At 48.5% G+C, this 12,554-nt stretch overlaps 1 protein-coding gene across 1 annotated transcript; it reads right to left on the bottom strand.

Annotated features, from left to right (window-relative positions):
- Positions 1–474: 474 nt before the first annotated feature.
- Positions 475–1,065, bottom strand: LOC124225670 (methyl-CpG-binding domain protein 3-like 1). The gene has a single exon (XM_046638304.1). It carries the CDS (start codon positions 1,063–1,065, stop codon positions 475–477), a length of 591 nt encoding a protein of 196 aa, XP_046494260.1.
- Positions 1,066–12,554: the final 11,489 nt, after the last annotated feature.

Genomic DNA, 12,554 nt, shown 5'->3' with positions numbered 1-12,554 from the left:
CATTATATGCAACTATGAATCAACGTGCAACAAATAACAGAAAAACAGAGACCCAAATACAGATATCTTTTTTGAGAACACAGATGTGACAGCTCTTTAATGAAATATTATGTTGGAATCTGTTGGAATATTACACAAAAAAGATAATCCACTTGGCCTAGGTAGGTTTACTCTGACTGTGAGGGCAAAACTCTAAAGAATCCTATGACTTTGAAAACTCTCTGTTGACCTTAAAATACAAATAAATAATATACTTACAAAAGGAAAATGAGAGAACAACATGAAAAGATCTCCTTTCTCTCCCACCTGAAACCCAATCTCTCACCTCAAAAGGATCACTGTCTATACTTTCTATGTCACACCAAAGAACTGAGTGAAAGAAAAGTATTGGTATATTCTAAAGTTTCTAGAGCTCAAAGCAAGAAAACATTAGGAACACTGCAAAGAGGCATCAATATCATGTGGTGTTCCATGTCATCTGCGCCATCTTCTCTTTTTTTCATAGTGTTTGTCAGGATGTCCTTCTTGGCCCCTCACTCTCTCCGCCTCACTAGCAAGTCTGTCTGAAACCAACGTCATTGTCAGTCTCTCTCTTGCCATCTTCACTTTCCCTTCCTGTTTCCTGATATCTTCCTCAGTCACCAGAAATTGTTTACAGAGTTGCTGGGGGATGTCCAGACCAGCTCTTGGAATCATCTCTGCAAAATCTAAAGACCTGAAAGGGGCAGGCATGGGACTGGAGTTCAGACCACCCGTGAGCACGCCTGGCAGGGATGTGCCTGTGCAATTGGGTGTAAGGTTGTGCAAGGCTTTGGCAAGATCCAGAGGGCTTAACAGTTCTCCTGCGCTGCTGCAGGCCTGCAGCCCTTGCAGTCTCTTCTGCGAGCAGACTTGTTGGGACCGCTCCAAGGTTTCTTCCCATTGATGACATCTGACCTCATTGCCAGGATGGGATGTGATTCTAGTAACTGGCCTCTGGAAGATGTAACTGGACAGCCTCAAAGGGATGGAGGTGCTTAACCCAGGCTTTGGTTTGGATTGGTTCCTCTGTGAAGACTTGACCATCATACTCATTTTCCTCTTACCCTGTAAAAATAAATTGTGAGATTGGATCAAAATGATAAATGAGGGGCTGGCCCTGTGGCTGAGTGGTTAAAGTTCCACATGCTGTGCTTAAGAACACTGGGTTCATGGGTTTGGTCCTGGGTGCGGACCTATTCCATTTATCAACCATGCTGTGGTAGCATCCCACATACAAACTAGAGGAAGATTGGCACAGACGTTAGCTCAGGATGAATCTTTCTCAGAAAAAAAAAAAAAAAGCACACCAGTACTGAATACGCATTAATAGTAATAATTAAAAAAAATAAATGAAACCTGCCTTTTTGGGACAATTATCTCAGCTCTCTTGTACTTCCACCATCCCTCGCTCCGTGTGGGGATAGATCTGACCTGTGTCCTGGGACATCATCAAAGAGATGTGGGTCAAGACCAGAAAGCTTACAGTCAAAACTCAGGACTACTCTAGGTCATTTCCCCTCCACCATCTCGTAAGAACCTCTCCTTGTTTGAGTAGGATTTTACTCTTTTTTTGTCCTTGTCACTCTCAACTGCACTATCCCTGGTGCTCCCTCTCAGGACACATGATTCCCAGTCTTTTCTAAATCCTAAATCCCACCATTTTTCTGTGCTATATGACTATTCATGTGATTAACCCATTGACCGCTTTATGTTTGTAGCTCCTTTAGAGCGTAAATCAATAGAGAAATTAGCATCTGCCCCACTCCTAGCCACTCACTTTCATATCCCAGATGTTTCCATCAACCCAAATGGTCATGTTCAAAAGTAAATAATTCAGAAAACATATTCACCCATCACAAATTCCCGATTTCTGGTTTTTTTACTCAAACATTCATACAATAGATACCAGTCCCTCAGGATCAGAAGAGATGCCAGATCCCCATATCCTCACTTTATCTTCTCTTCTCCTGTTCCTATCCATGCTGGATTGTATGGTCTATGATCTCAGTAATTCCCTCGGAATGATCCAAAATTCCTTACCGCTCATCATGTCTGCTTTGTAAAACTTCAAACCCAGAAGATCCCGATTATCTGCCATACCTTAGCTACTGCTGGTCTTATGATAACTGCTAGGAAAAGCATACAGTGTGACATTTTGGTTCCACTGTCAATTCAAAGTCATCTGAATCAACTGGGAAGCATACATAGTGTCAGGAAATTTTACTTTCTTTTATGTGTGGCATATTTACTCCTTGATTTTTCACAAAGTTTTTTTCAAATGTTCCTCACATTTCTTTTTCCTTCAGAAATATTCAAGGCCCCTTAGCTTGTCCGATATTTCACAGATAAATTGCTCTCTCTAATGTTTCCTCACAGCTGTGAACCACCGAGAAAAGGTCATCTACATCGTGTGTCTCTGTGGCCTCACCTCCAACTACCTCCTCAGACCACCCCACACTCCATCTGCCCTCACCATTCTATGGTGCTTCCTGTATAAGCTCACAGTAACTCCTTTGTTACCAGACCCGATAGTAACTTTTCACTAGTCATCCAACATGATCTTGAAGTGGAGCATTTTTAAGTATACTTGGAACAACTTGTTACAGGCTCTTAACATCAGCCCTGATATCAGTCCCCCACATTGAACCCAGCGTATATGGGGTTAAAACTAAAACCCAGCACCCCCTTTCCTGCTTCTCTAGCTCCACTCATATGTAGATACCTGTTTCTTTAAACTTGGATTCCTTAAGCTTTACAACTAAATGGGAGTTACAAATCGTTAAAAACCCAGGTGGCCTGGTGTTGGAGGCACACTAAAGTTTAGCTAATCATGTGTCCTTGAAGTTTGCCAGGAAAGCTGCTATCTCAAGAGTATCACGGAGCGGAGGCTTCCCAGACCTCAACTCCTTGACTCAGGCGCTCGAACCAGCCTCAAACAGGAAGAGGAGACAATGGCGAAGGACGCCCAGCTGCCATCCTCCTGTCTCACCCTCCCCCCCACCACCTTGCTGCAAGCAGCCTCTCAAGGCCAAAGGCAGGCTGGTGGGAAAGCACAGAGCTGCACAAGCTACATGTTCCCCCTCCCCTACCCAAAGCCCCAAATAAAAATCCCTACTCATTCCTCATCGGGGAGGCAGCAATTTTTGAGGCATGAGCCCTTGCTTTGCTCCCTGTGCCTGGCATGGTAAAAACCTTTCCTCTTCCACTCAAGACTCTGTTCTCGTTATTTGGATTGGCATCGGGTTCAGAGACCGAACTTTCGGTTACAAACTCAGATATGTGAATCTTATTTTACAGCTGGGAATGTTATAATATCTCAATACAGAGAATGTATAACTGAAAAAATTCAGCTTACAATTTCAGATGGTGCTGTAAGTGGAAAGTACAAACTGGATTTGTGGAACCCAGCAAAAAATGTAAACTACCTCATTGTTCATTTTTATATAGACTGCACGCACAAATGATAATATCTTGGTCATAATGGGTTAAAATATACGATTACAATTAGTTTCACCTGTTTTCACTATTTAAAATATGACTACTGGGGCTGGCCCCGTGGCCAAGTGGTTAAGTTCGCGTGCTCTGCTGCAGGCGGCCCAGTGTTTCGTTGGTTCGAATCCTGGGCGCGGACATGGCACTGGTCATCAAACCATGCTGAGGCGGCGTCCCATATGCCACAACTAGAAGGACCCACACGAAGAATATACAACTATGTACTGGGGGTTTGGGGGAGAAAAAGGAAAAAATAAAACCTTTAAAGAAATAAAATAAATATGACTACAAAAAATTTGAATTCCATATTACAGAGTGCTTAATGCTACTGTTGGACAGTGCAGGGCAAGTCATGAGTGAAAAGAAAGCAGTTAGGAAATTTTTTTCCCACAGAAAGGAGTCTATGCCAGTCCACAGGGCAAGATTCAGCACTCACACACACACACACACACACACACACACTGAAAGAATGAAACAAATATTGTCCTACAGTCCCAACAGTACTTCTCAAACAGTGTGAGGTTGCACTCCTACATAGTCCTAAGTGCACTAATCTCAAGAAAGAAGTTGGAAGTCATGAAAATCTAAAACCAGACACTAAAGGTCAAGATTTTTTGTGAATTTCCCATCATGGCTTAATAACCATCGTGGTTATTAATTCAATATGTCAGGGAGACTTTTTCATGGAAGGTTGTTTTAAATCTCACTTTATCTTTACTATTTAAAAATACGCAAGATATGTAAAGTATAACAACTCTAATCAATGAAAAGGAAATGATAAAACATGAATGTCATTATCTTAAGTCACTACTGGGTTAGTGAGTCAGTCAGGGAACAGATGACATTGGGTTTATTTGGACCTTAGTAGGCTGATTCTGATTGCATGACCATTATTTTGATTATATTATGCTAGGACCTGTGAAATGTGCCGGCCTCCCCTACTATTTACCTACCAAGGCCTGCCAACAAGACCAGTCCTTGCTGACAAATCCCCAGGCTCCACCTCTTCTGATGACACCTGGAGGATGTTCCCCAGATCGCACTCTGTCTCTTCCACCTGCCTCAGGTCGGGGAAACATTTTCTCCAACACTCATGCACTATGTGTACCCAGCTCTGAGATGACATTTCTCCCTTGAGTGAAGAAAAGGATCAGAGCGCAGACCCTGTGAACCGCAGGAATTGGACAGGACTGGGGTTTGCTGACAGAGAAAAGAGAACTTTTAGTGGACGTGGTTACCAAGGTCCAAGAAATCTCAGTGATTCCTGGATAGAATCAAAGAAGATGTTGCAGGACAGAGCAGGTATGCTTGTGTGTGACTTGGCTTGGCAATACCTATAGAATGACAGAGGTGACATTGGTAATGCATTCACCAATTTTGTACATTCATTTCTTCATTGTGTGTCACGGAGTGCTTTCTACACACATCCAGGCAATAGTCTGACCCTCTGGGGATTATGGACAGCGTCAGGAGAATTTTTAAATTTAATTATAATAGGTAGATATAGTGCTTCTCTTATGCTTGAAAAATAAGCATTTTTTCAAACATTAACTCCTTTAATATTCTCTATGAGCTTACAAAGTAGGTATGCTTATCGTCATTGCCACATGACAGATGAAGAAACTGAGGCACCAACAAGGTAAATAACTTGCCCAATCCTAGTATCTAGTAAGGGATTGAGCTGGAATTTGAACATAAGGTGTTGGCTCCATAGTCTCTGCTCTGAACCATGATCTTTGCTGGCTAAAGACTTCACATCATGAAAAACTGTGATCAAGTATCCATTTTCTTGCTACATCCAACAGCCACGCTATTTTGTCTGTGCCTGAATAATATAATCCCTGCGTAGAAACTATTGCATATATACTCTCAAATTACTCCTGCCAGTATTCCCAGTCCCTAAAAACTAATGCAGAGGATATTTCAAAATATTGCTTGTCCAGGCTGGGAGGGCTCTGAGGAAATATCATTGTTCATCTAATAAGCCAAGGGCAGGCTGGGAGTTGGGTCTCAGGGGAAAGGTGGCCTCAGGAGAACCACTGAATTAGAAAATTGATGGGAGGGTCTCAGGAGCAAGTGAATTCAGGATCTTGTGGTGTTTCAACCTGGGTGCTCATTTTCTGGCTGTGGGTTTAGGGGTTGGCGCTGCAGTACAGGGAGAGGGGGTGGCTCATTGTGTTCCCAGGGGAACCAGACCCACGAAAGGGAGGGAAAGATACTTTCCTTAAACAATGGACTTGTGGTGGTAAAAATTCAGGCTGAAAGAGACAGTTGTGTGTCTGGTGGAACCAGAAGGAGTTGCATCTTCTTCAGCCAAAGCAGAGAGCCCTTCCTCATGGACTGCCTTTATCTCAACGGGATCAAGAAGGAGGCAATAATGCAATGCTCTTCTGGATGTGAGATCTGTGATGGTAGAGACTGTGCTAGCAGGTTCTGAAAGGCCTCACTGAGGTGACATTTGCTTAGCCAGAATGACAAGTGTGAGCCATCCTTGCCTATGTCTGGGAACAGTTAGTGTGTCAGGGAGAAGGCACTCCTGGTTCAGAAACTTATGGGAAGAAGTGAGTTTCACCAGAGGAGGTCAGAAAGGTGACCAGAGTGGATGGAGGGAGCCTGAGAAGAGAGAAGAGGGGAGAAAGGAGGGTGATAGGGCTGGACCATGGGACGTGGTAGACTGCGTTAGTTTCTGTTACTCTGTGACAACGTTACTCCAAAAGCTTTCACCTATAAAGAACAAATATTTAACATCTCACAGTTCTGTGGGCCAGGCATCAGGCATAGCTTAGCTGGGTGCTCTGCCTCACAATCTCTAGGACACAGGGGCTGCAGTCTCAACAGGGCTCGACTGGGGGAGGATTCACTCCCAAGTTCACTCATATGAGTGTTGTCAGGATTCATTTAGACAGATTCTGAGTTCTTGTCTGTTGGCTGGGCACCCCCTCAGTTCTCTCCTATGGAGCCTCTACACAGGGCAACTGAAAACATTAGCACTTGCTCTCTCAGTTCCAGAGATAAGACAGAGAGAGAGAGCTGGAAATAGAAGGAGAGAGAGAAGAAGGGAATACAAGAAAGCCAGTAAGAGGGGAGTGACAGATATTTTGTAATTGAAACTTGGAAATAACATCCCACCATCTTGGCTGCATTCTGTTGTTCAGAAGCCAGTTACTAACCACTTAGTGGTTATACAAGGGCGTGCGCTCCAGGAGGGAGGGAGCCATTGTGGAGGCTGCCCACCACATAGGCCAACATGAGGCACTTGGGTCTGATCCTAAGTAAAACAGGAGACCATGGAAGGTTTAATGCTAGTAGATGACAATAACTGACCTTCCTCTAATTTCAGCCCCTTAAAGGTACAGACATGAAAATGAGGCCCAGGTGAGCAGTGACTGTCTCAAGATTATACACCTGGAACCCAGGGAAGTTTTATGTGGTATTCCACGTTACATCCTACTCCTTCTTGTAACCCTTCCATCTCTAAGTTTCTGTATCACACACATGTGACATTAGCCCACAGGTGTTATAGGTATTATTACACATACCCCTGACAATGTCCCTAGGAAGCTGTTTTTAGTACCATCCCCATTATGCAAGTTGGAAGACTGGGGAGATCTTAAGAGGCACAATGGCTTTTGCAGGACACAGAACTGATAGGAAAAAAGAGGTCTGGACTCAGCTGTGTCTCCTCAAAGCTTGGGCCCTGGTTCCACTCCCAAGGAGCTGTGGAAAGAGCAGTGATGAATATTTATGAACAGTGATGGAGATGACACGGGCAAAGAGGGAGAGCAGTCAACAGCTGAGAGGTGGCTTGGGTGGGTATGATTGAAGGAAGGGGCCCAGGTAATGGAAACTTGGAGAAGTGACTTTACTTCCTTGGTGACAGATGCCAATAGAACTCAGCATTCTGGTTACCAGGCAAACACATTCTAGACACAGCCTCCTGTCCAGCTCACTTGAGTGGAGACACTCAACACAGCAGGATGTTCTTATGCTGTTCCCCAACTTTCTGAATCTTTGGCTCCTAGAAAGCTGAGAATGAGAGCCTCTTCAGTTGCTGTAGACAATGGCTCAGCTCTCACATCCAATGTCTCTGGCCATGTGGCAGGAGGAACCCTCAGGTAACACAGGGCAGCCCAGGGCAGGCTACTCCAGGTCAGGTCACAACTCATCCCACCTGCGCAGCTCCAAACCACTTGACCCTCATTGTGTGTGTTGGGGGGGGGGCGGGGTGGAGTTAGGGAAGGTTGGAATAAGGGGGTACCTACCCTGGGCAGGAGCAGGTAGTTAGGTGTTGGAATCCCAGTGGTGTATCATGTTCATACCCCAGATCTTGGCAGGAAGGATAGGAAGGTGAGTGCTGGGGACCAAGCTCCTTTATCCATATGTGAATCCCAAGCCCTTACGGTGTCATTGCATTGGTGGAGGTCTATGCAGATCCCCTCTGAGCCTGATCTGTGGTGGGGGTTCCCCTGGTGGTGAAATCCAGGCAGGCCCCTGATGCCTCCTGAACTGCCAGGCACTGTCTTTGCAGAGCTGCCCCAAGGAAATGGTCGAGGAACTGGTGGATGGTTTCAACTACACCACCTCCCTGGACAGGAGGCAGGTGCACCAGGCCACCAACAATGACCAAGGTTGGTCTGAAGTGAGCATGGATGCTGTGGGGTCTTCAAACCCGGGACTCTGACATGACCGAGGCAGTACCAGCATCCAGACTCAAATCTGAGATTCCCCTGGGACCCTCCCAGTGTTTTCTCTCTGGAGTGTCCCACAGCCCCACTCCCAAAGGAATCATGACCTCCCCTCCTACCCCCCAGCTACATAGGCAGGAAGAAAGTCACCTCAATCCTCTTGGTGGTTCAAGGTGATGCCACTGACTGTGTGTCCCTCCTCCTTCCACCCAGTGTGAAGATGACCCCACTGTGAATTTAAATGAGACCTGCAGGATGCGTGCCCTCCAGGCAGGCCCAATGGAGACTCCGACAGAGTCCATGGCACCAGCCTTAATGGGTAGAAGCATCTCAAATGTCACCACCTTTGTGTTCAACTACTCAGCCTTCAACATATCCACCTGGTCTTGGACCAGCTGTTCACTAGGTGAGTGCCTGCCCCCCTCAGCACAGTGGTGATTCTGCCCACTGCCGACTATGTGTCTTGCAAATGTCACTGCATCTCACTGAGCCTCAGTTTGCTCCTCTGAAGAGTGGGGTAGGAGAGGATAAATTTCATGGGGTTCTTGTACGGACTAACGGGATCAGGCATGGCGGGTGCTTACCTGGTGCCTGGCTCTGCAGATGGGGCTGTGGGGTGAGCTGTGGTTGTTCATCGTTATTATTGCTTCTTCCCCATGAAAAGTAAAAGTAGTCTGTCTCACTCACCTCTGTGAAATGGTCTTTCTGAGTTTGGCAAAGCACAGGGGAAGCACCCTGTCAAGGATTTTGAGATTCCATCCAGCTGGTCCTGGGCCTTGTGCTTGGTGGAGCCAATTAAGGATCTCTGGGCTTCAGAGGGGCCCCAGGCCTACTCATATCTGGGATGGTTCTGGTTAGACTTCAGCCATTTGACCATGTATATTAAACACCTACTACTTGCAGGACATTTGGAGGCACTTAGTATAACTCAGTGAATGAAGCAGAAAAAATCCTTGGGCCTCAATGGTAGTCTGAGAGTCAAACAGTCACACTAGACATCTTTCACAAGTCCTGTCCTCCACAAAACATCCCAAGTGATGCCTTCATAGCCTCCTCTACATGTGAAGGCATCTTTCCTTGTTCCAACCAAGAGGGCAGACCACCGGACCACCCAGAAAATTGAGTGGTCTTTGGGTCCAGAAGGAGGGCTCCCTATCTCTGCAGAACAGGATAGGGGTAGAGTATGGGGGCTGTGGCTGAGGCAGGCCTGGCAGAACCCTGCATCTCACACATATTTTGATTCCCATGGGAGGGCTTAGGTCTGATGGCTTCCACTCCAGGTGGACAGGAGTCAAAAAGCTGTGGATCCCAGGACTCCTGGGAACCAGAGTGGAGGCTGGGCTGGGTTGTCCCCTAGAGACCACAGTCCCATCTTGATCTGCCTCCCCTCCTCCACATCCACCTCTTCTGACCACCACCAGGCCAGAAGAGGTGGCGTGTGAGCAACTTGCTCACAAATTGGCCTCAGTTCTCAGTCCAGTTGCACAAGTGCGTGGGGAGCTGGGGCAGGCCTTGTACAGGCCCTTTGAGAAGAGAATGTTGGTGGAAAAAAGAGATTCACAACAGACTCTGTGCAACTTGCTGGATGAGCAGGCCTGCCACCACCAGGACAGCCACACAGGGGTCAGGGCTGGGATGGTACTCTCCTCTGGATGGGAATGGGCAGGCAAAGGGCCCAGACCCAAACAAGAGTGGTTTGCGTGGGCAGTGTGGAGGGAAAGACCAGGCCTCTGAATCTGTTGCACAATTGCACCCCAACCCAGCGCCATCTCTACTCTGATGGGAACCTGCCTGCAGGTTTTCCTGCCATGCAGGATTTCTGGAAGCCTCTGCACTTCAGGATGAAGCTGGCCCATGTACATGTGAGCTCGCCTGCCTCAGAGCTGGAGGGCCACGCCTCCCTCCTCCAAGTCCAGCTGGAGGCTCCAGAGCCCGTGGAGGCAGAGCTGAAAGGTGAGGGCCCTGCAGTCTGGGAAGACGATTTGCAGGAGGTTCACAGGCTGGGTTCTCTTAAGGCAGTGGGGTCCTTCCTGTCTTTGGAAAGCCTCAGGGGAGGTCATCTACTTGATGATACTTTTTCTTTATGCTGCTCCAGGACCATCTCCAGAGCTCCCACCAGCTCCAGAGCCAGAGCAGGGGCCAGCTCCATGGCCCGGGCCAGCTCCAGCTCTAGTTCTACCACCTGTGCTAGAGCTGGAGCAAGTGTCACCTCCATCAGCCCCTCCAGGGCCAGAGCCGTGCCAACAACAGCTCCAGCCCCAGTGCCAGATCCAGCTGGAGCCCGCTGGACCCTTGTCTCCAGGGAGAATTCTACCTCCATGTGGAGAGAGAACATCAGAGCCGGATCCAGCCCCAGAGCCCACCTGCCCCCGGGCTGTGACCACCAAGAGCCTGCTGTGGGAGGAGAAGCCTGACTTCCTGGGGTTCCCTCCCCAGCTGATTGCAGAGCAATTTACACTGATGGATGCGGTGAGCAGCGGGGTTCTCAGGGCAGGTGGGGCCGGCCTTCCCTGTGCCATCAGAGGCCCAAGACCTGCCGTTTCCTGATGCAGAATCTCATGACCTAGGTCCAGTCTCAGCTTCCCCACTTACGATCATGTGCCCTGGGCAACCTCTTAACTTCCAAGCCTTTGCTCTCCTCATGTGGACACTAGAGATGGACACTAAGGGCATCTGCCATGCAGACTGGCTGTGCAGATGAATGAGGCGGAACAGAGAGGAAGTTGGGCAAAGTCAGGCCCTTGGGTCGGGGAGAGGAGTTCACTGAAGTGCTGTCAGGTCCTTGGGTTGATCATCTATTTGCACAGGAGGCCTCAATAGCCTCAGCATTTATTAGGCACCTCATGTGTACATGACTAAATGGGAGACAAACAAACATAGCCCATGGTTGTCACTGTCTGAGAGGTATGTGCAATTGAGTGGGGAGTCGCGCCCCAGGGTGATCAGAATGGGTGGACGAGGCCCCTTATGATGGTCAAGTATCAGCGGGGTTCTGGTGCCTGGAGTAGTGAGACTGGGCTGGGAGCAAATGCCACTTTCCTTCCCCACACTATTGGTCCTGGGTCATCCTGTGCTGGGTGCCCTCAGTGGACATAGACGAAACCCAGGGACCCCCACAAGCCCCAGGCCACATCCTCAGCTTCCTGAGCTCCAGCTCTGACCACTGTCCCGGCCTGGGACTGTGGGCTGTGGATGCTGAGCAGGGATGCGGCAGGGCTGGGTGACACTCCCTGCTTCCCAGGGGCTGTTCAAGCAAGTGATGCCCCGCCACTGCCTGGACCCCATCTGATCCCCATGGGACAACATGGGCAATGAGCACCTGGCACCCACCATCTGTGCCACTGTCACCCAGTTTATCACAGTGGTCAACTGTGTTGTCACCACCTGCCTAGGAGACCTGAGCATGACAGCCCAGGACAGGGCCAGGGTGGTGGAGCTCTGGATCCAGGTGTCCAAGGTACCTTCTGGGCGGCCCAGGGAGCCCCTCTCTGGAGTCATGGAAACTGCCCCTTCTCCTTCCTCAGCTCTCAGGATTGAAGTCTGTGCTCTGATCCCTTGCACAATCCCCAGGCCCCTCCTGCCAGGGCCTCACTGACCTTGAATCCTGGTCCCAGTGTGGGAAGCTCACTTCTTCCTGGGCTCCTTCCTTGGGTTGAGCTCAAATCCTCCAGTCTGGGAGTGTTACTCATCAGGTCCCAGGGGTGCCCTCCCCGGGTTCCCTGAACATGTGTCTCATCAAGGACAGGAGATATCCATGAGGGGACAGAAGCCAGAGGCAGCAGGGCTCCAGCTCCCCTCACAGCTCCTTCTCTTCCCTTCCTCAGGTGTGCCAAGGCCTGAGGAAGTTTCCTTCACTCCACGCCATCCTCTCTGCTCTGCAGAGCTGCACGATCCATCAGCTCAAAAAGACATGGGGACACGTTTCCAGGTGGGTAGGCCTCTCTCCATATGAGCAACACCTGGATGGACCAGACACCCTCCATAGGGCTGGCATTGCCTCCTTGGTTGGCTGGGACCTCCCAGGAGACAGCCCACCCTAGCACAGGGACTGACATGGTTGGGGGTTGAGTCTCTTCAGAAACTTAAGCCAGTGGTTCTGCTTCAGGAATCAGTTTCCCTGAATGTCAGATCTTGGGTTGAGGCAAATTGAATATTCTCAAGTATTTGCTTTGCAACAACAGAACTCTCTGTCCAACTGAAACCACGAATGTTGAAAACACATCTGCTCAGTAGTTATAGGAACAGAGGCCCCAGGCGACACGAGGAGAGCCCCCTCCCCAGTCTCATGGAGATCCCAGGGCTCAGAGGACCCAGGGAAAACCCTCATCCAGGATGTTTGGATATTCTGGGTTTTCA

Source organism: Equus quagga, chromosome 14 (genome assembly GCF_021613505.1).
Source record: "Equus quagga isolate Etosha38 chromosome 14, UCLA_HA_Equagga_1.0, whole genome shotgun sequence".
In the NCBI taxonomy this organism is placed as follows: Eukaryota; Metazoa; Chordata; class Mammalia; order Perissodactyla; family Equidae; genus Equus; species Equus quagga.
The sequence above is the reverse complement of the archived record's forward strand: the minus strand, read 5'-3'. Positions and strand labels throughout refer to the sequence as shown.